We start from the raw sequence: 27,220 nt of genomic DNA on the forward strand, positions 1-27,220 counted from the left end.
ATAGCTATGAAAAGTGTCGTTGACGAATATTTATAAGTGTCACTTGGCATGTTTAGGCCTGAGTGTCTTGTGCTGGTTCATCTTCTTTATCTACACATGGAGACGGTTTCCAGTTTTGAATCAGGTCTATCTGTCGGAATGCTTTGCTTTGGCGGCATAACCATATCACATAACTGGTTCTGAGTGCGGTTTTAGAAGTCACATTCATGATGTTACGTCTCTTTCCACTTAGTACTCCGAGAGCAGCGATGCATTTTGTCAGCGAGGTGTTGTAAACACCTCTGCTTCCAATTTCAATTGGGAAGTAGTGCGTACACCATCCCCTATTTTCGCAGTCGATTACAAGATCTTGGTATTTGCTTTTCTTTCTCGCATTGGCATTTGACAGGTTTTCTTCCATTGGGACTGTTTTGGTCATTTCAGAATAGATTGTAATTTCAGGACGTTTTGCCGTCTCTGTGATTATGGGAGGAAATACTACTTGCATATGTTCCTCATCTATCAGAAATTCCCATTCATTGGCCTTCTATAAGAGGTTTGTTGGATCTCTTTTTATTTATTTATATATTTATTTATTTAGTTATTTAGTTATTTATTTATTTAGAAGCAGCAAGTGGAGTAGAAAAATTAAACACTTTATGAAAGGTAGACTTTGTCATCACAGATCAAACAGCTCATATTGTAGGTGTAGAAAGTCTTATTGACGGAAGTCTAGATTCTAGGAGTTTATGCCTGACCATCTTTTCTGTAAGGTGTAAGAGTCTTACCAAGCACGTTACAAATGAGCAAAGAAAAGGCAACTTCCAAGATATACCCAAGAACACATCTATTACCTCATCGATGTATTTTAACTCAACAAGCACTAGGCTACATTACAAGGTTAATAAATCATGAAACAAGACCAATGAATTGACATCCACATTTCCCAGTGAGCCTTAATGACTTTTTAACATATATATATATACTTGCACGAATTGTCAGGTGCTTCTTGGCTCTGGACTTCCTGAAAACCATATAGTCTTATTAGTTTACATCATATAGAGCCATATTTACTAAACTTTAACAATTACAACCTACTCATAGCTTGATTATACCAGCTTTTAATCAACTTCATGATGACTAATTGCGCAATGATCCCAAGAACCTTTTTAACATCAACATACCAGCATTCTCCTTTGTGTCAATGGACAGATTCCAGCAAATCAAGTATATGTATGATAATGACATTTGTGATGTATTTAAACTAGCAGAATCATTCTCATATGAAGCTACAAAAGATATAAATGATCGATCATGTCTTGCTCCGGGATTCAGAAGCAGAAGGGACACAGTTTTACCTTTGGGGAATGTGATCTTACAGCTAAGTATGTCGTAGGCCTATCTTCCATGGATCCAGAGAAGCTTGACAAGGCATCGTTCCAAAACCTTGCAGGTGTATCTTGAAGATATGCAAGGGACACAAGTCTTTCACTTCTTAAATCAAGTGATGTCTGCAGGCAAAAGATCATAGAAAACTGCCTGTGAAATAAAATGCCGAAAACCTGAACCTCTATTTGAGGAATGTGATGTCTAAGGCAGACTGCAAATGGACGGACTTCAATGAAGCATTGTATTCTCTTTCTAGGCAAATAAAAGTGATATTTATGCTCCAGATGATAAGCTGTCCATGTTGATGTCAACACATTTTTATCAAACACAGCATTCACAATGCAAAATAAACATTAAACAGGCTCAAGAATCACAATTACCTTCAGTTTCTATGATAACCTAATACATAAGCAATGTGTAAGGCTGCCGAATTCGGCAACCTTGTTACCAAATCTTCAGGGGGCATGTACAGGGGGGTTAATCTACTTTAATTTATTTTAAATGATCATATTCTTGTTTAGTATATTCGATACCATATTTTCAGCAGCAATTCACAAATAGTTCGAATTATCACACCCCCTACCACTAGTTGAAATTATAGTTGATAATTAGCATTATTCAAATTAACCGATGATATTCATTACTTTCTTGTTTGTTTTACAGGTCTTGATTACGACTTCCATCTGAGCAGTTCAAATATAAGCGACAATACTGGTAACGGAATCACCATACCACTAATGAATCGTCATCTTGCAATAACTGATTCGGTATTGACTTTGAACGGAGGCAATGGAATTCGTGTCATAGATAACCATGGCAAGGTATATTTGACAAATGCTGTTGCTAACATTAACCATCAATCGGGACTTGTGTTTGAATCAGATTTTGGGGAAACATCGGTGTTGCAATCTACTTTCTGGAAAAACGGATTACACGGAGTCGACATTCGGTTTCAATCCACGCGATATCATTCATACAAGCTGACAATAGTCAATTCGTCTGCATCGTATAACGAACAAATTGGCATAAAGGGCACCTACGTAACATCCTCTTGTAATACGTGGAGCTTTTGTCTCATAGATACAGATATAGTAGGCAACGGCCATAAGGCCCTGGCAATCGATGGTTATAATTGCTACTACGCCGGTTATGTAAATATCACCAGAAATTCCTTTCTAGACAACAATAATGGAGGTGCAGATCTAAATTACATAGCTTCACTAACCCTAGAAAAGAACGGATTCGTCAATAACACCGGGTCGTTCGCCTTTCGTTGGGAGTCGCGTAATGTACATGTATCAGGCACTAATAAGTTTGTAAAGATTCAAGGTAACACATTCATTGATAACTTTGGAGAAAGTGTCGTGAAGGTATCTCCTAACTTATTATATAGGTCGTCCTCTATCATCATGACCGATATTACAGATAACGTCTTTGAAAACAACTCATGTTTCAGTGTAATATCATTTGATTGGGGTCAATCAACGTCATATAGTGCGACTGATGCAGTGTCTATAGTAGGCAACATGTTCATCAATAATGTAGCTAGACCATACTGGTCGGATCTACTTTATACAATACCAGTCGCGACAATCGAGTCAGATAGACCTGTGTTATCGATAGTACAAAATATCTTTGAGAATCCGTTATTCCATTTCGAAGTTGTCATAGTTGGTGATCATTTTGGGGAGACAATAAACGCCACGTTTAATTATTGGTCAACAAATGACGAACTGGAAATCCATGAGCGAATATATGATTATAATGATGAATACATATTTTGTGAAGTTATTTTCTTTCCATTTCTAAATTCGCAAGATATAACTGACGTTGTTCCACTTAACCTGTCACGATCATTTCCCAAGTTTAAAAGAGGCAATACTATCGGCGGTGTACTAAATGGAACAGAGGTTCTCCTTAATACGGGCATTGACTATGTTGTCGATAGCGATATCACAATATCTCGCGGAGGAAAGCTTATAATCGAACCTGGCGTACATCTCCAGTTTACAGACTATAGATCGGTGTTTGTACGGGGTGAACTCATTGCAGTTGGAACACCAGAGAATGAGATATCATTCAAGCCTCTCGAACCTAGCGCCACACGGACAAACGCAACAGTAAGACTAGTTGATGGCAATGCGCCATCAGAAGGTAGGCTTGAACTTTTGATTGGCGATGTATGGTACACAATGTGCTCTCAGTACTGGACACCGAACAATGCCAAGGTTGTGTGTCGGCAGCTAGGCTTCTTTCATGCTACTACGAGCCGCTACTCAGCACCTGCTGGTGGAACGGGTCCTATATTAAACCAGCCATTTGATTGTGTCGGTTCAGAGTACAATCTACATCAATGTAAGCGTCGAGATGTCTTTCCTGGATCATGTTCTCATTATAATCTGGATGTTGCTATACGATGTATAAAACGGGGATGGGGCGGCCTGTTTTTTCCCGTGGATAGCAGCATGAGTGTCCTGAAACATGTTGCCATTCATGATGCTGGCTATAAGTTGAGATGGTCCAATACGAATAACATCATCAGAGATGCGGCAGTCCTGATTCATTTGCACCATCATGTCTTAGAAAACGTTCATGTACAATCACCTGCGAATATTGGAGTTCATGTTTTTTACAAGAACCCTTTTCATGACGGAGACATATATGCGGCATCTATACGCGATTGTTATCCTGATTCCGACAACAGTCATGGGCTTGGAATGAAATTTCATTCTTTTGATGGATTTATGGTCGAATCGTGCGATGTTTTTAACTGTTACAACGGATTGGATTTTGCAGAAGAAACGTTTTACCAAAATCGTGCAAATCTTCAGAAGTACATTGGGATTGATATGTTACTCGACGGATGCGATTTCAACGTTACGTTGGATGTCGATGAACATATCTTCATAGCTTCTACACAACTAGCCACAATACGGTCTTGCACTAACACTATAACTACCACAACAGGAGATCGTATTGGCGTATTCATCTTTTACCACACTGGCTCTTACTCGTCGGTAAAAGTTCAAGAAAACGGCTATACAACTCTCAACGTTGAGAATGATAACAGTTTCGATTTCGACAACAGTTTTGTATCTTCGGACTCTACTGTAACGTTAATACGTCAAAAGACAAGGAACTATGATATCCATGAGTATTTAATACTTATTAAATCAATAAACGGTGAGTTGTAGCTATTATTAATAACTCGAATGTTACGGCAGCTCCACTGGGCTATATAAGTCAGTGCCATGTAGCGCTATGTTAAGGTTAAACAATATCTTTTCAGGCTTTGTCAGCTCAAAAAATATATTATCATCTTACACGTAAGAAAACATGCATACCAATCATGTGAATTTAAAAAAGTCAAAAAAAGTGTAAAATGACCATTTTAGCTTATTTTGTCACCTTCAGTCATCTCCTATTGTTCAATTTGTTTACCGATGCTTGGTAACAAATTTGATTGACAGGCAGTAGCTTGTCATCTGTCATGCGCAACACAATTATCTCTATTATAAAACATACTATAAAGATGTCAGCCTCATGTTAAATCGCCCGTCAAATCGTCTGCAGTTGCAAGCTCGACCGGCCCAAGACGCACTCGGCCTCAAAGACACTGCCCCATTGTAATGCAGCCAGAAAAACCCGACCGACCCTGTATAGTTTTTTGAGGCCTGTGATTGGTTGGGGGGGGCACCAGGGGAATCGGGTGGGAACATCTCCAATTTTAAAATGAAAACCTTAGAATACTGACTGGATGAGTCGGCTAGATAATGGTACTCATTTAACATGCATGTGGTCAAATCTTTTATATTATTGAGAACACCTTTTCAAGCTTTTTCATGTCCAAAATTGATGAATTTTGATCCGTTATCGGACAGCATGTTATACTCATAATACTGATTGTGTCGGGTTTTGCGTTCAAAAACTCATCTCTTTTTCCTCAATGAATATTACCCAAGGAAGAAGTATGTAATGTGTATTAATGAACGATGACGTTTGAGATGATGCTATACTGATGTATATAGGCCTATGTATACTCTAATATCAAGTCATGTTTAAGTCTAAATGGAAGCAAATTTCGGTCAAAAGGTTTGATATGAACCTTTTAGCGGTATCCTTTGGCTTTATGTGGCTGTCGGTGTGGACTTGGGGTGGGGGTGGGGAGGTTGGTTGGGGGTGTGTGGGGTGTGTAGGCCTATGTATTTCCCTTGGGGTAGGCCTACTATTTTAGTCCCAATTTGTAGTGACATCACTCTGTATGTTTAACATACCAAATTTTACAAATTATTCTGATCACACAATGTATTCTTCATGCACATTAGTACTTCCCCCCACATGGCCCCCTCCCACATACCCGAAGGGGGGGTCAAAATTTAATGAATCATTGTTTTTATATTGCCCATTATATATATCAAGTTCAGTCATGTAGGCCATGTTATTAGGCAACAAAAGAACTTTGAAGAATGTCCCTTATGTACAAAAGTATAGGAAACTGCAAATTTAAAACCACTTTTTTAGGGGGAAGGAAGCAAAAAAAAAAAAAAAAAGTCTAAAACAGGTTTTATGTCAAAAATGGTCTCTTTTGGGGTGCTAAATCTGCTCAAATGTTTGTTGTCCTGAAATTTTAACTAAAAGCACACTGATCGTCAAGGCCCATGATGGGGTGCCGGTTGGTGGGGGTGGGGTGGGGTGGTTTAGGCAGTGGATGCCAAGCACAAAAAAATGATTAATTATTGCCTTTGTTGTTTGCTTCACATATATCAGCATCAGCCATATTGGTCATGTAATAAAGCCAAAAACATTTTTTAAGAGTGTCTCTTGTGCATAAAAGTATAAGAAACTCAAAACTTTAAAGCATGTTTTCTGGCAGAAAGAAGCACTTTTATTAAAAGTGTAGAACAAAGCCAGGAGCTTTGAAATGTTCTTTTAAATCTTTTTACCCTCTGAAATGGCCTTTCCTGTGGTGCTAAATGGGCAGAACCCATCTGGCTTCAGGGGGCTTCACCCCCTTGACCCCCACCGGGGGCCCTTAAGCAGGCCCCGGACCCCGCCCGTGTTGGGCGAGAGCTCCGCTCGCTACGCTCGCTTCGCTTCGCAAGTTCAGGATTTTTTGGGGTCAGCCTGTGACATCTCTGAGTTTAGTCCCAATTTGTAGTGACATCACTCTGTATGTTGAACATACCGAATTTTACAAAATCTTCTTATCATACAATGTATTCTTCATGCACATTAGTACCCCCATGTGGGCCTCCTCCCACATACCCAAGAGGGGGGTCAAAATTTGATGAATCATAGCTTTTATATTGCGCATCACATATATCAATTTCAGCCATGTAGGCCATAGTATTAGGCAAAAACAAAACTTTAAAGAATGTCTCATGTACAAAAGTATATAGGAAACTCAAAGCTTTGAAGCATGTTTTATGGAAGAAGGAAGCACTTTTTATTAAAAGTGTAAAACAAGCCAGGAGCTTTGAAATGTTATTTTTACCCTCTGAAATGTCCTTTTGGTGCTAAATCTGCAGAAACCATATAGCTCCCGGGGGGCTTCGCCCCCTCGACCCCCACCGGAGCTTAGTCCCTTAGCGGGCCCGAAACCCTTGGCCGACAGCTCTTTTGGGGTTGCCAAAAATACCTACCGTATTTGCCAATTTGGTAAAATTTTTGATGACCAAAATGTAGGCAGTCATATCTGATGACCACAGATATATAGTTTGTTTACCCGGGTGTCAGTATTTTATTCAAAAATACTGATTTCAATACAATTTTAGTCTGCTTAGGGGGTAAGGTGTATCGGTGGTGGTTGGGGGTCATAAAATGCCCAAAAAAAAGGGGGGGGGGTGGGGTTGCAATTTTATTGCCCGTTTTATTGACGCCGACTTTTTATAAAGTTGAAAGAAAATGATTCTTATTTCACACAAAAATAATAGGCCCCTAACAAAAACAAAATAGTAGGCCTACAATAACATCATTAAAAAGTGAAGTTACTTCCTTTCCCATACCCCATGATCGTACATCCCGAGGCACGATTGTTTTATGCTCGGCACTCGACCAATCATGTGAATGAGAGGGAAATTCGTAAAAAATATAAAAGGTAGGCCCACCTTATGGACCCGGGCCGTTAAAAGCAAAGCCGAACGTAACAGAGACCTTAGGCCTATCCGGGAGGCCTATAAAAGTGAGTCCGAAAAAACCCGAAAGGGCCTTTTTACGGGCTCCTCCGACCCTCCAAACTCCACGGCCAAACTGGACCCTTTACCGCTCCTTTCTCCCCCCATTTTGGGATCCGTGCAATGGCCAACAGCAGTGTAGGCCTATAGGGGAGTAAAGTTATCATTTGATCTTTTACAGGAGGCGGAGGGGGCTTGATTTTTTACACATACGGGCCTACATTATTCTCCTACCCCGCGCCAATGTATTCATGAAACTCCCTATTTACTATTAGGCCTAGGCCAATTCATTGAAGTTTTGCAATAATTTTCATGCTCTTTTGCTATTGTATTTCTTCTATGATATATTTTGTTCTTCTTTAATATAAAAAAATATACTTATTGCTTTACGTAGGCCTATTTATCTAATTTCCTTTATTGTATAGGCTATAGATTTATTTTAGAGAAAGGGAGCTCTCCAGTGGTGTATAGTCATAGGGGCATATTCCCCAATCGATCTGTCTTAAAAATTCCCGTAGGAAAATTGTCGAAAAACGGCTCGTGCCCCTCCCCAATCAGACCCCGGTGCGCCCCAATCATGGTCGGTGCCCCCCCCATGTGATGAACCATACTATGCCACTGATCTGTGGCGTAGCGTCATAGGGGCACAGGGTAACATGCCCCCAATCAATCTGAAAATTTAGAAAATCCTATAGGAAAATTGTAGAAAAATGGCTTCTGCCCCAAATCCCCAACCAGACCCAGTGCCGCCCCTCCCCATCATGTTCGGTGCCCCCCCAATATGGTGACCTACGCTACGCCACTAAGAAGAGAGGGTGCAGGAGAAAGAAGTGGAGGCGGAAGAAAACGGCATAGAAATTGGAAACAGTTGTTTGTCATAGTGGTGCAAATTGGTATTGGGTCGAGTTAGTCTTGGCCATGCCGTTAGTGTCACCCGAGGTCGTGACCTCTTATATTTATCGTATTTATGAAACGTGTGTGCCGGAGAAACATCTCGAGGAAATAATACAAAATTGTAAAATTTTCACCATTATGCTGAAATCATGTAAGTATTTAATTGTTGGCTGCAATGTCACACTAATCATTAATTACCATGCCCATTGTGCAATCAACAGATTGAAAGATAAAGCTAATACAAATGATTTTGTTCACGTGTATGACTTGTCATGGCCGTAACCCGAGTCTTGAAATCCGTGAAAATGACAGCATTGATGTGACAAAACACACAGATATTTCATTTTTGGCGAATCCTAGTAAAATTAGCATACCACGTGTGAGTTAAGAAGGTATCATAGAAATAATGTAGCTAAGAATTCTGGCGATAACATCAGACACAAAACGAATATTATTGTTGCAAAATGACAATAAAGTGGTACCAGATTTCACTCAAATTCTGTCAATGCATAAGCTTATAAAATGAAATTCACACAAGCTGTGTTTTAAATTGATAGGAACATTATTATATTAACCTGTTTATAATCTGCAGGCAAATCGAGAGAGAAATCGGGGCTTGTGTCAATAAATTATGGCCTCTGTCACAAAAATCTTCATGCTCATGATACGTGAACAAAATTGAAACACTTTCAAAGTACATTTGTGTATGAGCTAGATTAATAAATAATAATTAATAATAATGCTTAGAATGTTAGCTTCGAGATGACCTATGATTTTTAGGCCTACGATGTTTATTTTCTGAGAAAAAAAATGGTTTAGGTGGCTGCGTAACAGCCAATTTGAACCTAGAACCATCCAAATTCTGTGTAACCTTAAATGATATCTTTATCAACAATAAATCAATATCAAAAATTATACAAGTTAACCTTGATGACTAATTAAATCTCCGGGGTCCTTACATTAGGTATACGGGGATGTGTTTGCCAATGGGTAGTTGTTGTTTTCCCTACTAATCTTTAACATGAAACAGAAAAACACCATTAGTCATGGGTCTCCTTCAAATCACATTACTTTTATTTTTACTATAGCTCAAGTCAATTTTTTTTGTCTTTTTTTTGGCCGAATGCGAAATTAAGTACAACAAATTTAAAATCTTTAAAAATTTGGAGTTAGCTAAAGACAATCCTTAGATTTATTTTTATCCAAAAATCTTTAGACATCCATTAGTCGTTAGTCTCTATTTTCCACAAAAATACCCTTAGAAATTGAAAACCTTGAAACACACATCACAGTCGTAAGATATTCAAAATATATATCCAAATAAATCCACCTAAAGTAACCATTTTCTGTCGATTTTGAAGGTGATCGGTTATTAATTTATAAATGGACACATGCATCCTCCGCGAAACTGCTACCCGATAAAACAATGCTTAACATACATCGCGGCTGCGATATGCTATCTGATTTTAGTAATCACCAAGAGCTGAATATTGTTAAAATTGGCCTCGATATCTGATTTGCTATAATGAACTCGAAATCAAGGTGGAATGATCACTAACATACTCCCAGCAAATACACAACGTTTTACAGAAAAGTTTTAAATGTCAGGTTATATAAATGATATAAAAACATTTAAATGTTAATAAAACGTTTTAAATAAACGTTTTAAGATAATTTTTGTGTTTGCTGGGATCATGATTGTTTCGATAATATAATATGCATGAGGTTTTTAATACGCAGGGTAGCAGAGCAGAAACTGATAATGGGAACAATTATTGCTAGTCTAGTGGTAAAATACTCCTTAGCAAAGTAGCTTAGAGTAAAATTAATCCTTGTTTGAATTTATAGTGTATCTTGTGCAGCTTATGTAAATATCTGTATCTTGTTGCTATCATGTTGTTTTACAGGAACCAGACGAGCGTTTAAGTCTCAGTCGAATACAGCTAAAACCCTTGTAATCAGCAATACTAGTTATTCCCGTAAAGTAACTAACAGACGATATGGCTTCGGAATAAATTTACGTCCCAAAGTCGCAAGCAAGATTCTGATATCAAATGCCACACTATGTAATGCAGGTACGGCAATAAAAATCGCTGCAGAATGTCGCAGTGTCGCGTTAGAGTTCATAAATATAACTGATACTAACTACGGACTATGGCTTTACTATATACAGAATTTCCATCTCACGGAAAGCGTTTTCATCGATGTAAAGTATGGTATTAGAAGTTACTACCTCGTTCATACACTTATTGAAAATGTCAAGTTTAGAAGTGGATCTTCAGCATTTCATAGGTTTTATAATGATGTTAGCAATGCCGAAACGTCAAATTTGGCTATACGAAATTGCACATTTGAAAGTTACAATGTCGCAGTAGACATCGACGCACGCTTCAATACCGATGTGTACCAAGATATACTTATAGAAAACTGTGCTTTTTTTGAAAATAGAAATTGCATTGAGTTGGGAACATTTGATTCTTCATCGTTATCCATGATTAAAAACTGCACTTTCTTTGAAAATGGAAATGCCATCACAACAATAACTGGCTCTTATCTAACATCCTCTAATGACTCATCGCTAAATTTGATCGGAAATACATTTACCAGACACACTGGAATTGTTCTCAATATGGAATACGCATCTCAGAGAACGGCACTTGTTGTAAATGACAATTTATTCGATTCCAACGATAATGTCGTCCTCCGAATTCCGAACATTCTTCCACACTGCCAGATCATCAATAATGTCTTCAGTAACAATACTGGAAGATTTGTAATAGACGTTTATGAATACTATCCACTCAATTCGGTAATAACTGGAACGTTTGAGCATTTAGTCAGCAAAAACATCTTGACCGAAAACAAACCATCAACCCGGTGGGATGACGATGATTTGCTATGCGCCATTAAAACACATGTCCACGGCTCAATTATACATGATAACTTACTCAACAACCATGAATTTCAATATGAATTGTGTCTTGGTTCGTATACGTATTTCGAGGTTGATGAGGCTGTTCATGCCAAATTCAATTGCTGGAATACAACTGATAGTAGCGAGATTGCATCAAAGATATTTGATCAGAACGATTGGAACGACAGGCCTAGTATTTCGTATTATCCTTATTCCCTTTGCGACGGCATCAATGTTACCGCGGGCGCAGAACACAACGAAACCAGATCATATCTTAATCTTGGTGGTCGCGTTCTCGAAGATTTAGTGCTGACATCAGCTGAGGGACCATATCATATTCAGTCAGATATGACAGTACCGGAAAATATCACGCTTACCATTGAAGCAGGAACTGAACTCAAATTTGAACCAAATATAGGACTTTTGGTTTTCGGTAATATGCAAGCGATTGGAAGAAAGCAAGAGAGGATAAAATTTCATCCAGCCCAGAACATAAGTCTACGTAATACAAGTACCTACGTCAGACTTACTGGACACAGAAATCCTTGGCAAGGTAGACTGGAATTGTATTCTGATGAAAGATGGGGCTCTATTTACTATTACCATTGGAATCGTGCAGCTAACGATGTAGCTTGTCGACAAATGGGTTTTGGAGGATATGACGACTACACAAGGACACCACACTTTCCGATTCAAGGATCACCTCCTGATACTATCTGGTTTGTCAGTGTAAGGTGTTTAGGAGATGAAAAGAAACTCTCCGACTGTGAAGTGTTCACCTTGACTGAGTGCAGTAATTGTGGTAGTTATTTCCATGACTTTGATACTGTATTGAGCTGTATACCTAAAAATCATTGGGGTGGGATCAGAATATTCGGCACGGAAAATAGTCGACAAAGCCCACTGATATTGCAGTATGTGGACATCGTCGGAGCTGGATTCTTGCACAATGCTACCTCCCCTGGATTACTTGTTCGTCGTGTTGCTGACCCCCTTATAGATCATTTACGCATTGTAGACGTCGTGGCAAACGGCATGGTAATAGATAGTCCCAAATCGGCAGTTACATTACATAATATAAAAGTTACAAGGTGTGTTGTTGGAATCGTGTTGCAAAATACAGACCACGTTCCAGTTACATTGCATAACGTGTCTCTCGTTGACAATTATCTTACTGGCTTGACGACTGATACACAATCAAAAGAAATCCCTGATAGTGTGTTTGGTATGATTCCAATGTGTTCAGAAAATGATAATGACATCATCACAGTAGATGACTATAGTGAAATGATTTACCAGAGTAGAAACAGAGAATGCGAAGTTATCATAAAACCGGTTAGGAACGAAACACTGGTGCTTCAGATTATTCGTTTCGGACCAAGTCAGTACAACTCCGATGATTGCTTTGCTACTGTGAATGTCTATGACCCTGACAGCATTTTAGGACAACTAAGTTGTTCTACTGACCCAGGGTATGTGCACATTATTTCATTAAATTCTGGAGCAAGTTTGCTAGTCTCTACTGATTCGTCTTCCAATTACAACAACGATGCCCTTGGCGACGGTTATTTGATAAGAGCTTGGACCATTGATGCCAATGGTAAGTAGAACATGTTTGCAACATGTTATTAAAGAGTTGACAAAGTATATTTTACCCTTATAATGCAAGTAGAAACCTTTTCTGAATGCTCTTATATAGTAATATGTAATTATAATCCAAGAAGATTTAAAACCATCCAGTGGAAAAGTGCTCAACCTATAAATAGGAAGCAGGATAGAAGCAAAATCCTGGAAACTTGGTGTTACTACATTATTGTTTTACAAATCTGTTTCGTAAGGGCCGAATTACCCTCACTTATCAGAAACTAAATGCAAAGTGAACATCACACAATATGTCCCTATACCAGTTGCTATCATGTAACACATGATCAGCTATACATAAAGAGATCATATAAATTGTTTGCAATGTTAATAACTAAATTTAAACAATTATAGACAAGGGGCAGTCTTCAGTGACGGTCTACATGTCTTATTCTTAGGAACTTTGTCCAGAAGAAGTCAGATCTACTCCTGACAAAAACTTGCAAGAACCCGATAAGAACTCACTAATTGATAAGATTCCTATTTGACTGCAGTATTAGAAATCTCGGGGAATGTGGGACTCTACAAATATTAACTCCTAGAACACTCTTCCAAGTAATCAAGCTGCAAGAATGTCGTTTTTTACAAACATTAAAAATCCAAAATATTATACTGAATATGATAATAATATACCTGAATTATCATTTATAATTTCTCACATAACAGAAATTGTTCAACATGTCTTCGTGGATTGTAACTTCTCCTTCAACAAAAATGCTGGTATGGTGTACAGAGATACCTTCCTAAACAAACAACTTATTCGTATAGAAAGATGTCAGTTTATTAATAACACAAACTCAACAGCAAGTCCGACATCCGCGTTGTCAATGAACCTACAAAATGCTGAATTGAACATTGAAAACTGCCTAATAAAGAATAATGTTATGTTAGGTGGCATACGTATACATTTTGATACATCACATAATGACGTGCGGAGTACAGTATACGTTTTAAACAACGAATTTGCGAGAAATATCCGTGGAAATAGTATGATTGTGATAATAAAAAGTGACGACTCTTCTGCTTTGCATTACGTGAAAATTCAAGGAAATTTGATAACAGAAAACACCCTACAAGACAGCAGCAACATCATAGATGTTAATGACGTGTACAGCGACTTGTGTTATAATACAATCTTTGACAATCGCGCTGGTAGAATCATTTACTTGAATCAAAATAATCTAGCGTTGATGGCACAAGAATGCAAGAACAATGTAATCATCTTCAATATAGCGCAAGAAAACAATGAAATGTACACCATTGAACTGATATCGTCTGGTCTTCAATTCTACCACAATGTGATACAAAATCCAGCCAATGATTATGAGATAAACGCTATATCAGGAGGAACTTCGGAAACCGGACAAGATATTTTGAATGCAACAAGTAACTGGTGGGGAACAACGTCATCGAATCAAATTGAAGATAGACTCCGTGATTCCCGTCAGGTGATTGGATTTGCTGACGTTGTATACGAACCATTTTTGTTGAGTCCACCGAATGACATTCGAAGCAGTAAGTTCCTACATTTTGATTATTAAGACGTTTATAAAACCTCCCCTACAACACACATCCCACTTATTGTTCACCCTGAACCGATGACATTAGTTGTATGCCTTCTCCACTGTTAATTTACGTCACAATTACAACACACACGTTTTTATACCTGTTTAATATTGTAAAAGAGACAAAAGAGACAATGGATAGGTATTACGCCCATAATCGACTTTGAGACACCCTTTTTATATGGTTTCATATGGAAATTTTATATAGGCCTAACCCTGGGAGGCCTAACCGAGGATGTCCTAGGTTGGTGTGCGTGTGTCCGCAGTTCATGAAGAGTGTCGACAGTTCACTGTTAACATCACTACATACACCCAAATTCACACACACCATCAAAGTCGTCATGGAACTCCCATAGAATGGGCAATTAGGAAAAGAGTAACTCGAAAATGTTTCATGGCCGGTCCCCCTTCAAAAATCTCGATCCGCACGTGCTGTTTATAATAAATCCGGTCCGACTGCCTCAGGAAAAACTACCGGGCCAGGCAGCATGTTGTCTGCGCAGGCAACATGGTATCCCACAATGCAATGCTCTATTTCAAATAGAGCATCTTTTAATAAACTGTTATTTCTTGTTTTAGAGTAAAAAAGTAGGTAAAATCTAAAAGGTTATCAATGAATGTACAATAAGTAACAGGGCTTAGTCCGCCGAATTCGGAAGAGTTGCCACAGCCTGTGTTGCCTGCGCAGGCAACATGCTACCTGGTCCTGCAATGCTTCCTGGGCAGGCAGCCGGACCGGACTGATAATGGAAATTAAAAACACATTGCAGTTTCAACAACAAATAATTGTTTAAATTTCAATATAGTCATCATATGAAGTCTATGCAGCCTTGAGAATTTGGGTTATTTAAAAAAAATTCATTAGTGTAATTAATTCTTTAATAGTCCAGTGTCCAACAGGATATCAACAAGTTGGCAATGCATGCTATGGATATAGAGGTGGTTCAGTTCATTGGAAGGAAGCAGGAGAATTGTGCAAGGTGAGTCTACATGTAATATATTTATTTATTTTTATTTATTTATAACAATTCGGTCAGAGACCAGGCGAGAACCCAATAGTGCCTATGCACTAAATTAAAGGGTGGCCTAATTACACCAAACACAAAATAAAAGGGACAGACAAAAATGGATGAAAAAAAAAATCAAGACAAAACAAATGAGGTGGAGAAGGAGATGGCTAGCACACCTGGTCATTAATGGCAGATTTGAAGGCAGCCAGGGACGGAGATTAGACTACAGTGTCAGGAAGGCACTTCCATAGGGTAGGTGCATATGGGAAAAAAGATTTTTGAGACAAGGAGAGACGGGAAAACGGAATAACAAGGGCGCAGCTGTTGAGATTGCGAAGGCCAGGGCGCGGGTGCAGTTTAAATGGGTTTGGCGAAGAGCATAGCTTGTGAAGGATTTTGTACAAGTGGCAGAGTGTGGCCAGATCGCGACGTTTGGAGAGGAGGGGAGGTCTACTTTTGAAAGTAGATCCTCATGGGAAAGCTTCCATTCCTGCAAGATCACACGGAAGGCAAAGCGCTGGTGGATTCTAACCGGTTTGTGAGCGTCTGGTTTAAAGGGTGGTATGTGATTGAGCCATATTCAAGGGTTGGACGAACAAGATCCAGATATAGAGAACGGCGGATATGGAGTGGGGCATTGTGGACACGGTATGGTCTCATTTATTAGTTTTTTAAACAAAACATCATGTATAACCACATTTTAGGCGTTCTCAACTTTAATTTCACCTCTTTTACAAAATTATAACTTTTATAGTATTTTCTTAAAGCTTTTTCGGATATAAAATGTATCTATTAATGACAACATTGGTGGCACTATTTAGTTACTAGAAATTACCCTTTCAAGCTTTTAATACAAATAATTCCTTTTATTGTTTGATAAAATATTTTTATACGTAAAATTTCCTTGTTGCTTGTTTCACCTATTCCAGCTGTTTTAATGGCGGTATTAATCACCTAACCCTTGCAAATGAAGAAATATGATTTAAGATAAATAGCGCCATCTATAGTTTGCATTTAGTTAATAATGAAGCCAATTCTATATACAGACTTGACATTTAATATGGAATACTTTTTCGCAAAAGTCCAATACTGGTCTGGTAGAGGTCTGCATAAACGGCACGGGCTAAATATTAATTGGGGTGTGTCGGGAGATGGTGTAAAATAATTGTTTGACAGAAAATGTGCTTTCTATTAGTTTACATTATGGCGCTCATAATGTAGTGACTTAGCCTAAAATGGCGGATATAAGGAGACTGGATTTGATTTCTGTGGGGGAAAAATTTCTTAATTTGAGCAAGATTATTCTGATATTATCAAATGTATTGAGGTTTGAGGTGATTTTACTGAACCTAAATACCAAAAGTGTTCGTCAGAACTGAAATGCACCTGTGATCTACCAGTTTTGAAAGTGGGAGGAGCTTTTAAAAATATGGCTCTTAACAGTGGTAAGCACTCAGAAAGTGTAAATGGTCCCCTGGTTTCAAATGTTATAAACTTACTGTACACAAAGAAACAGTGTGAGTTCATTGGACAACCAGGAATCCGCACAGTTGTTTTTGTACCATGAGTTTATAATATTTGACCCCAGGGGGCCATTCAAACTTTCTGAGTACTACAGCTTTTAAGAGCCCCATTTTTAACCTCCTCCCCTGTTAAAAGAACTTGGTACCTTGTAAGTGTATTTCAGCTGTGATGAATGCCAGTTGCTGACGAAGTTGAAGAAATATCACCTCAAACCCCTATAAATTTGATAATAACAGAACCATGTTGCATTAAGTCCGAAATTGTGTCCCCCACAATGCTCAAATTCAGCCTCCCTAAATCCGCCATTTTAGGCACATTCGCTACATTATGAGCACCATAGTGTAAACATATGGAAAGCACATTCTCTATCAAAGAATTATTTAACACCATCTCCCGACACACCCCAATTAATATTTAGCCCGTGTGGTCTATGCAGACTCCGTCAAGACCAGTCTTGGACATTTTTCGAAAAATATTCCATATTAAATGTCAAGTCTGTACATCAAACAGCCGTGTGGAAAGATCTGTGAAGGAAGCCTATTGTTCTACGAGCTTTCTTGCAAATGCTATCAACATGGACTTTCCAAGAAAGATCGTTACTGATCCAAATGCCTAGGAATTTAACAGAGCTAACTCTTTCAATGGGCTGTTGATTCATATAGAGCTACATCTGTGGGTAAGGTTCCTTTTTTGTTGATATTATCATGGTCTTGGTTTTGCTGGCATTGGCTGAGGGATGGTTGGAACGGATAGATACAATATCCTGCTGATTCTAAAATTCAGTAGAATTTTTAGTTTTACTCTATGAAACGTCCAAAATGATATGAAGTAAAAGCCCGAGAGCTTTTAACTTCGCTTATTTTATGCGTTTCTTACAAAAGTAATCCGAACGCATTGTGTGGAGTGAACGTTGTACAAATGCTAGGATTTTAAAATATTGATTTGGGCACCGGAAGAAGTGCAAATAGATGGCACCTCGAAGAAGAATAGCTATGCCCATGATCACCCCATCCATCCTTAACACACCCTACCTGCTCGCCACCGTAACACTTCTGTAACCCAACATGACACCCGTTCACCAACCATGATACCCCTGAACCCACTATAACACCATCTAACCCCCATAACACCCATGTATCCACCTTGACACCTCTAAACTAACCACGACCCCCTTAAGTCACACTAACACTCTTTGAATCACCGTAATACACATCATGACACACCCCGACACCTGATCGTAACACACCCCAACATACCCCTATCATTATAATATCTATTAGCCCATCATGACACCTCTTAACCCAGCCTAACACTCCATTTACCCACTTAAACGCACTAAGGTGAGCGGCACAAATTAGCTAGACTATTACCATATAAGGGAATTTTATCAATAACTAATTGTGACTGTATTTAATGAAAAGAATAAACATACCCTGTTTCTTTATGCATAATAAAATGTCAAAATTAACATTATATACTGTACTTAAAATTAAATTTCCTTTAATTTGATACCAAACACGATATACTTTGAACAATATTGACTAAATTAGACCCCTCGCAAGTGCCCCCCCTCTTCCAGAGACACCATACAGCAGTTATGAATTCCCGTCGTAAAAGCCTATCCCACAACCAAACAGCAGATTGATTAAGTTATCAATCCTAGGGGTGTTTATTTGACACCCATGAAGTTTTTATATCACGACATTTTAGGTACACCCTTCTTGCTCCCTGGGTATAACGGTGATGATAAAAAGATGATACCAGTATTTAAAGTTATTGTTTTCTGTAGAAATAATATAAATTTCGACCACTGGGGTCGCAGATACCATTAGTCACATCTAGAAGCCATGGGCTATCAATGTACCGAGTATGAACACTGAGGACACTGTAGATCGCAGTCAGACGGCAGGTCACGATCTATGCATTACGAGGTCACAGTTTCTATGCTCGCAATTTCTCAACCCAGTCACCGCACTGATTTTTCCGAAGTTTGCCGAAATAAAGGCCCATCTTAAAGCCATTTTCTGATAGTTATGGAGTAGTCATCAGTTGTGTTAAAAGCCTCAAAAGTATGTTTGTAGGTTTTTCCTTGTCTTATCATGAAAAAAACTGGTATTCATAAAATATTTCTGGAAAATAATTGCGTTAAGATAATATGATAACTCTGAAGGTTTCATGAACTGTGCCCAAATAAACCGTGGACCTGACCGTTTACAACCTTCCCTAGAAAATAACCATAGGTAAATTGCTCATAAAACATTGATCTGTCAGTTAATAACAAAATCAGAAGTGTTCAACAGTTTTCATTAGGACAAATGGAAGTGAAAGTATATAAAATTACGACTAGATCGGCTTTTTACGCCATAGAATATTATGGAATCTGCACCCTCATAAACATGACAAAGTCGGGCAGTATCACGATGGATTTTTGTCTAATAAAGCCATTGCGACTTTATGCATGTTTTGTTGTAGCAGGTCTGATATTACACAGTTTTCCGAATACCACGAGTCACTCCGATCGGTTGAATTCACGCGCCTGTATAAACTCCACGCACGATTGGTTCTATGTCCTTGTCTACTACAAAAGCAATATTGATTGATTCCGTGGCTTCCACACAGACGAATTTTGACAAAATATTTTATATGCGTTTTTGGACTATTTTCGTGGATTTGACCGTTTGCAACGTTGATATGATATAATTTTCATGGCTTTTGGAAGGGAATGATGTAAAGTTTGTACACTGAAAAAACCAGAAGTATCTGTCTGCTGGAGGTATTCTTTAAGACAAAAAAACTACCCGACTTTGTACCCAAAAATGGAGCAATCTGTTTTGTTCCAAAAATCACATTTCTTCACTCATTTTCGCTAAAGTGAAATCTGGTAATGATAGATTGGACCCTTTACAACCAGAAAACCTTTATTATTTGTCATTCGAAAATTAATAGCATTGCAAAATTAAATAAATACAAGGTTATCTCCACTTAATTTGTACAATTTCACAGAGTATAGACCAAGTCAGATGCACTCAGAAAAAAGAAACCAAGGCCTATAATCTGTGACCGGCCGGTTGACTGATCGTGAGCTAAAAATATTTAAAATTTTACAAATTATTTCTTCCTGTTTGCCCATTACTTTTTGACCGATGGGGTGGAGACTACAAAAAGGATCATTTATGGGCCTTGACCAACATTATACCAAGTACGGGCCATAGAAGAACTCCTGGAAGCGGCAGCTTTAATTAGCATGAGGCCGCATTGATATGTAAATAGCGTATTGTTATTCAAATTTGTGCCCAGACGTATTGAGGGCGACAGTCATGTTATCCAGACGGAGAATGGCTGCATATGCCGGGCATGTCAAAATGCTGAGTGAAGGCTCATAATCACCTTTCTGTATAGGTAATAAGCTAGTATATTTCGTGTACCAGTTGGTTATAACAAACAATTAGTATCATATTAAATATATTAAGTGTATAAACTTTGAAATTTACATGAATTTGAAGAGCAGAGCTTCGAAATCTAGCTAAGTCAGGTGGTGTGAAATTCTGCTGCGTGACCCCTCTGCGTGGTAGAATTATATTCATAAAACATTGAATTTAACAGATATCATGGGCAGCCAACCACGATTTATCAGCATTTAAAATATATGTTTATTAACAAAGATAAATAATAAAGGGTACACATGGCAATTAACTAGTAAACAAGCCTGAAATCTTAAAATGTTGCCACGTGATTTCCCGAACACATAATATGTCAACATGTGACCATTATTCAGATTTACCGTAAATATTTGGAGTATTGTTGCACGGCTTACACATACTTGTAATCAACTGTGCATTTCTTTACCTCCGTATAAAATCAATAATTCATGCTGGGAGCCAAGTAACATTCTGTCTGCTTAGCGCAGATTGGTATTTTATTTTACTTGAGAGCATAATAGAAATACATAAGACGAATAAGGCGCCATGATGGAAGGTCAGGTCGGGTATCACAGGTTATTGTAACTTCAAATACTACTTGTATTTCACACCTTGCCTCTGTCACATATTTCCTTCATATTATTGACAGCAAGTCCTAATTTTGCCTTTGCTATTGCAAAATGTCATTTCATATCACATGGTGCCTGATGGGAATACCCGTCCGCCATTTCATTAAACTGGATCGTTTTCGCGTGATTTGTGCCCAGATGTATTGGGGCGCGCTATACTCTCATTGAACAGGCAAAGTTCGCAAAAATAACAACGTTGTTATTTGCCAATATCAATTGACATGATCCAAGGGGTCGAACATGAATTATTCATAACGGATCGATAACTGGTCTTACTTTCTAGAACTTTCGGAATTTTTCATAGGTTTTGCGTTGCTAATAGAACAACCGTGAATTTAGTGTCACCCCCTTGTACGGGCCTTGAGGCTACTTTAGAGCTTTTTGAGCTAGACGCAACCAATCTACGGTAAGAAGAAGAAGACGGAGAAAATGAAAAGGAGCTCGAGAGGACTAAACAAAACAAATACAACATATGCCCCGTTGCGCAGACAAATATAACAAAGCTTACTAGTTACGTAAACGTGATACGTCACTGAAATACTAGAAGAAACCATCATGGGTATAAAAAAAGCTATACATTGCCATGGAATAATTGTTAGGAAGAAGCACTCCCTAATTAGCATGAGGCCGCATTCGTATTTAAATTAGCCATTGTGTTATTAATTCATATTCATGTATTACCGGTAGCACAACCACGTAGGGTAAGTCATGACTAATTTAGTGTTGTGAAGTCAATAAGCTTAATTATTCCATCTGAAACAAAATAGTAGGCAGAGACGGGAATCGATCTCGGTACCTCTCGGTTGAAAGGCACAGTGCACGACCACTAAGCCAAGTAACTATCTGCTGTGAGACGTGTGATTTTAATCCTTGATATTGCTCAATGGAATAAATCGTGAAATTAAATCAATAATAAAAAAAGCAGATTTTTATTAGGGCTCAAATTGGAGAAAGCTGTACTAGAGAAAAGGGAAAATATTTCTCTCTGCTCTAAACAAAATATTTAAGTTAGAAAATAATCGAATAAATTTAAATAAATATTAAGATTTTGGAACAGAATATTACGCCTCTATTGAAAAAAAATCTATATTAAGATAACTTGTCTATATTATTTATTATTTATTTATTTATTTATTTATCAAGCTAACGTCAGCTAACGTCAGCTAACGTCAGCTAAAGTGTATCAAGCTAACGTCAGCTCCAGTAAGGGTTGTAAAACCTATGTAGGCCTTGCTGGTGGCAAATTCAAGGAAAGGTATAATAACCATGTTAAGTCGTTTACCCACAAAAAATACAAGAACGAAACCGAATTATCTAAACACATTTGGAGTCTGAAAGACAATAATGTTAAATATGATATATCCTGGGAAACCATCCTCAAATCAAATACTTTTAGGCGCAAAACGGGTATGTGCAATCTATGCCTCGAAGAGAAATTGGCAATCCTTAATAATAAAAAGCCGATCCAAACAGATCGTTAAACAAACGGACTGAATTCATAAGCAAATGTCGACATGGCAACACTGCCAGGAAGAAGAAAAACCTCCGTAGTTTGTAGTCATTCGCCTGATGATCGTTTAGCAACGTGAAACACAGTGTAGCGAGTCCAATACATACTGTATTGATATACGTGTAATATTTATTTATTTATTTATTTATTTATTTATTTATTTATTTATTTATTTATTTATTTATTTTTTTTTTTATTTATTTATTTATTTATTTATTATTTATTTATTTATTCATTATTTAATCACTAACATAATCTCACTTCACTCGATCACTCACTCAAAATTAATCTCCTTCTGATAACCAAACAACCCAATTAATTATATCATGAACAATATAGATAGATCAATTTGATTGTAGATACATGCAATAGAAAATAGTCTAAAGACAATATATGTAAAGTTTGAGGCCTATTGTAGTGGGTGTACTTTTGGAGCTACATTTTTTTCTCAGGTAGAAATGTGGTAAAAAATGAAATATGTAAAAAAACGCATTTAAAAACTTTTAAAATTTTGTTTAATGTATTATCAAAAGTGCATATGTTAATGTGTCTAATAATGAAAAACACATTGATTTAATGATGATTTTTGGATTTCTCTTGACATCTGTCTCACCTTAACTTCAAAATCGCAATTTATTTCTCACATTTATTTCAGAAAAATTAATTCATCCACTAATGCCAAGAAATCTACCGTCACCACTGTCTATTTTACCATAATGACAGATTCAGTAATCATCCATCTTACAAAATAATATGTGGTCGGTAAATCAATCAATCAACTCCCTCCTCTCAATCACTCTTGCATTCATTCATTCATTTACCTGTTATACATTCCAACTTCATTCGAACAATCAATCATTAATCAATCAATTTATCAACCAATCAATCCATACATCAACATATCAATCAGTCAGTCATTTCTCTCACGTCAAGTCATAAAATTAAAATTGATCGACAACTTGATTGGTCGATCAGTTCATTGTTTGATGGTTTGAAGTCTATTAATCGAAATTGAATATTATATAATAATTAATTAATAATTTTAACTAATCAGTTATTAGATAAATAAATAAAAATTGTGCAAGAAAAATCAATGCAATAGATGTCCCATTTCGTTTAGGGCTATCTATTGTATCTGTATATATGTTTTGTTTTCATAAAATTGTTGTAGGCCTATTTCTCTTTTGAAATCATTAGGGGCTGTGCAATAATTCCCCGGGGATAAAATTTCCAAACGGCGTGTCAAAAGAAGCCCCCCGGCCTGCCAAAAATCTCTTCTCTGCAAAAACAATTGTGACACCCCACCCCTCTATGCACATCCAAATTATTGGGATCCCGCAAACCTTAAATGACTAAATACAGGGTGAGTAAAAAAAAAATGCAATAGAGCAAAGAATCGATATTTATGTAAGAACCAAGTTGAACTTTCCTCTTATTGAAAGTTTCTATAAATGCCACACTCAATAGTCACCTTCTGTGAACAAATGAAGTGACTCGCTACTACCGTTTATTTTTTATGAGTCATTTTTCTGCGATACCCAATTTCAATATTTGTCCACGAGGTACCATGTATTTTGGATGTGAGCACACAATGCACGATAAAGGCACTAGCTCTGAAACTGACTTCAACGTAAATAAGGTTGATTTTTGCGTTATATTAATTTCTCTTTTCTGCTCAAACAAACTTTCTAACATTACTTTAAGTCCTTCATGCCTCACTAGACTCCAAACTCAAGTTTACTGGATATTTTGTAATTCACTACACTTCAATTTGCGCGCATTTCATTTTCGACATTTGAAAAACCCGCTTACAAATTTATGTTTTTGATAGAGAATAGACATCTTTAACATGTTTAAAGTAAAGGGAAAATGAAAAAAAAAATGTTTCTTCTCCTTAAGGGATCTAAAATGAGCGTTTATTGCGTTTCGACAGTATTTTTGTGAGACATGAGAGCACCTCAGACCTATCGAATTGCATTCTGAATACGAAGCATGTCTTTCTGATATCAAATAATTTTCATTTTTGAAAATCACAATATAATACAAATTTTATGACAAATTATAAAAATGTGATATTTTTCAAATTTTTGATATATAACAGTCCTCGAAGTAAATTATATAAATCTAATGATATATTCTTAAAGTGTATGTAGCAGGGAGGAAAAGCCGACAGTCAATTGAAAATTTTGACCTTTCATATTGAAGATATGGATTTTTTTCCCAAAAGACCTTTTTTTTTTGGTGTTTTGGGAAAAAATCCATATCTTCAATACGAAAGGTCAAAATTTTCAATTGATCGTCGGCTTTTCATCCCACCTACATACACTTTAAGTATAAATCATCAGATTTATAAAGTTTACTTCTAGTACTGTTAAATATCAAAAATATCAATTTTAATGATTTGCCATAAAATGTGTATTAAATTGCGAATTTCAAAAATCAAAATTATTTGATATCAGAATGACATTCTTCGTATTCAGAATGCAATTGATATGTCTGATGTGCTCTAATGTCCCACAATAAATACTGTCCAAACGTTCATACCCCAGCCCTTAAGGTTATTAATTATTTTAAACTGTTGTGATTTGGTAGTTCACAGCATCTTAAGAATGGTAGTGAGCTTTGGCAAAACTGTATTGCTCAATTCATAGCGAGTGTGTAGAAGAATTAAAATATCACAGATATACTTTTATAGGTGCTGCGGTTCTTGAGTTACGTTGTAAAGAGGGCTGAAACAACAACACTTTTGTAAAACGTACATAACTCATTGCTGTCCACACCCAAGTGTACGAATATCTTCAACATAATGGGCTCTTAACAACTGCGCAATCTGGCTTCAGACCCAAACATTCTACACTTACTGCAATAACTGATGTTACTGACTATATTTTTTAACAACATGGATAAAGGTGAAGTTACTGGGGCTGTATTTTTAGATTTAAAAAAGCATTCGATACGGTGTCTCATACTGTTCTCCTTCGCAAACTCTCCTGGTATGGAATCAAAGACACTGAGTTGGGATGGTTTTCAAATTATTTGAAAGGTCGTGAGCAAACAACTCTAATTGATGGTGTGCAATCTGATCCGCAACCAGTAACAGTCGGTGTGCCTCAAGGCTCAATATTGGGGCCCCTTCTTTTTATTTTATTCATAAATGATCTTCCCAACGCAATCAACAAAAGTAAGGTTGTCTTATATGCTGACGACACTGCAGTTTTGTTTAGTTCAAACAATAAGTCTGAAATTGAGCATGGTTTAAACCAAGATCTAGACCATATTTCTAAATGGATGAACACCAACAAATTAACACTTAATGCCTCTAAAACAAAGGTTATGACTTTTGGAACACACCAAAGAACTAGAAAAATGGGTGACTTGGAAATAAAAATCAATAATGAAACTCTTGAGAATGTGAATGAATTTAAATATCTTGGTATGTGGTTTGACCCGCAACTTAAATGGGATAAGCATATTGAAAAAATGGCTGGCAAAATATCACAAAAACTTGGTGTTTTAAAAAGGTTAAGTTGGTATATTGATCAATACACTCGTAATATTTTATGTAATGCTATCATCTTGCCTCACATCGACTACTGTTGTACAATTTGGTCAACTGCCGCAAGTAAATATATTAATCAGATTCAAGTCTTACAGAACAGAGCAGCCAGACTGACTCTTGGGTGTAAAGTTAGGGATTTACATGTGAAGGATTTGTACAAACAACTCAATTGGATGAAGGTAAATCAGCGGGCTGATTATTTTAGAATTATTCTCATGTATAAGTGTATTAATAATGTGGCTCCTGAGTACCTGAGGGACAACATTCACTCACAAATAAACATTCACTCATACAACACTAGATTTGTTGCAAATAAAATGTTTTTCATTCTTCTGTTCATACTGAAACTGGTAAACGTTCCTTCAGATACTCTGGAACAACAGCATGGAATAACCTCCCTGACAATTTAAAACAAATAAGCAATATTATTAACTTTAAAAAGTCGCTCAAGGAGCACATTTTACAAACCTAATTAGTCTATCCTGTTTATAGTCTCATGTGTTTTAATCTTTTAAATATTTTATGGTATTACTCTGTATATATTATGTAGTTTGTAATTTTATAATATTTATTTGTTTTATATCTTGTATTATTGGTGCAATGACTTTCTAAGTGTATTTTACATTTATTTCCTTGTAAATCATTTGTTTATGTTTTATTGTATCGAGGGCCCCTGTGGAAAGCAGTGCTTGCACTGATCAGGGTTTACCCTCGTTAAAGATGTCATTAAATAAAAATAAAATAAATAAATAAACAACAATAAATTAAGCAAGTTTGCAAAGTATATGATTTGCAGAATGAACTTTTGCAAAACATCAAGGTGTTATTTTTCAATAATATATTGATCTAGATAATGAAAATCGATTTTTAGGTGGCTTTGACCTCGTCTACCCTTAAACAATACCAAAGACAATAACACTTTGGGTGCTCCATTTTATTTCAATGCCAATGAGGTTTAGAAAATGTCAGTTGTTCCAAATCTATCTTACACAAAGTGGGCTGACATTCAAATTT

General features: G+C 37.0%; 1 protein-coding gene across 1 annotated transcript in view; it reads left to right on the top strand.

Moving 5' to 3' along the window:
* Nucleotides 1–1,183: 1,183 nt before the first annotated feature.
* Nucleotides 1,184–27,220, top strand: part of LOC140139024 (protein bark beetle-like) — a 34,292-nt gene continuing 8,255 nt past the window's right edge. Inside the window, exons 1-5 of the mRNA XM_072160806.1 lie at nt 1,184–1,364; nt 2,032–4,551; nt 10,343–12,949; nt 13,657–14,505; nt 15,441–15,535. Coding sequence (XP_072016907.1) covers nt 1,184–1,364; nt 2,032–4,551; nt 10,343–12,949; nt 13,657–14,505; nt 15,441–15,535 — 6,252 coding nt within the window. The remainder of the gene's footprint in view (nt 1,365–2,031; nt 4,552–10,342; nt 12,950–13,656; nt 14,506–15,440; nt 15,536–27,220) is intronic.

The sequence above is a fragment of the Amphiura filiformis genome, chromosome 18 (assembly GCF_039555335.1).
Source record: "Amphiura filiformis chromosome 18, Afil_fr2py, whole genome shotgun sequence".
Taxonomy (NCBI): Eukaryota; Metazoa; Echinodermata; class Ophiuroidea; order Amphilepidida; family Amphiuridae; genus Amphiura; species Amphiura filiformis.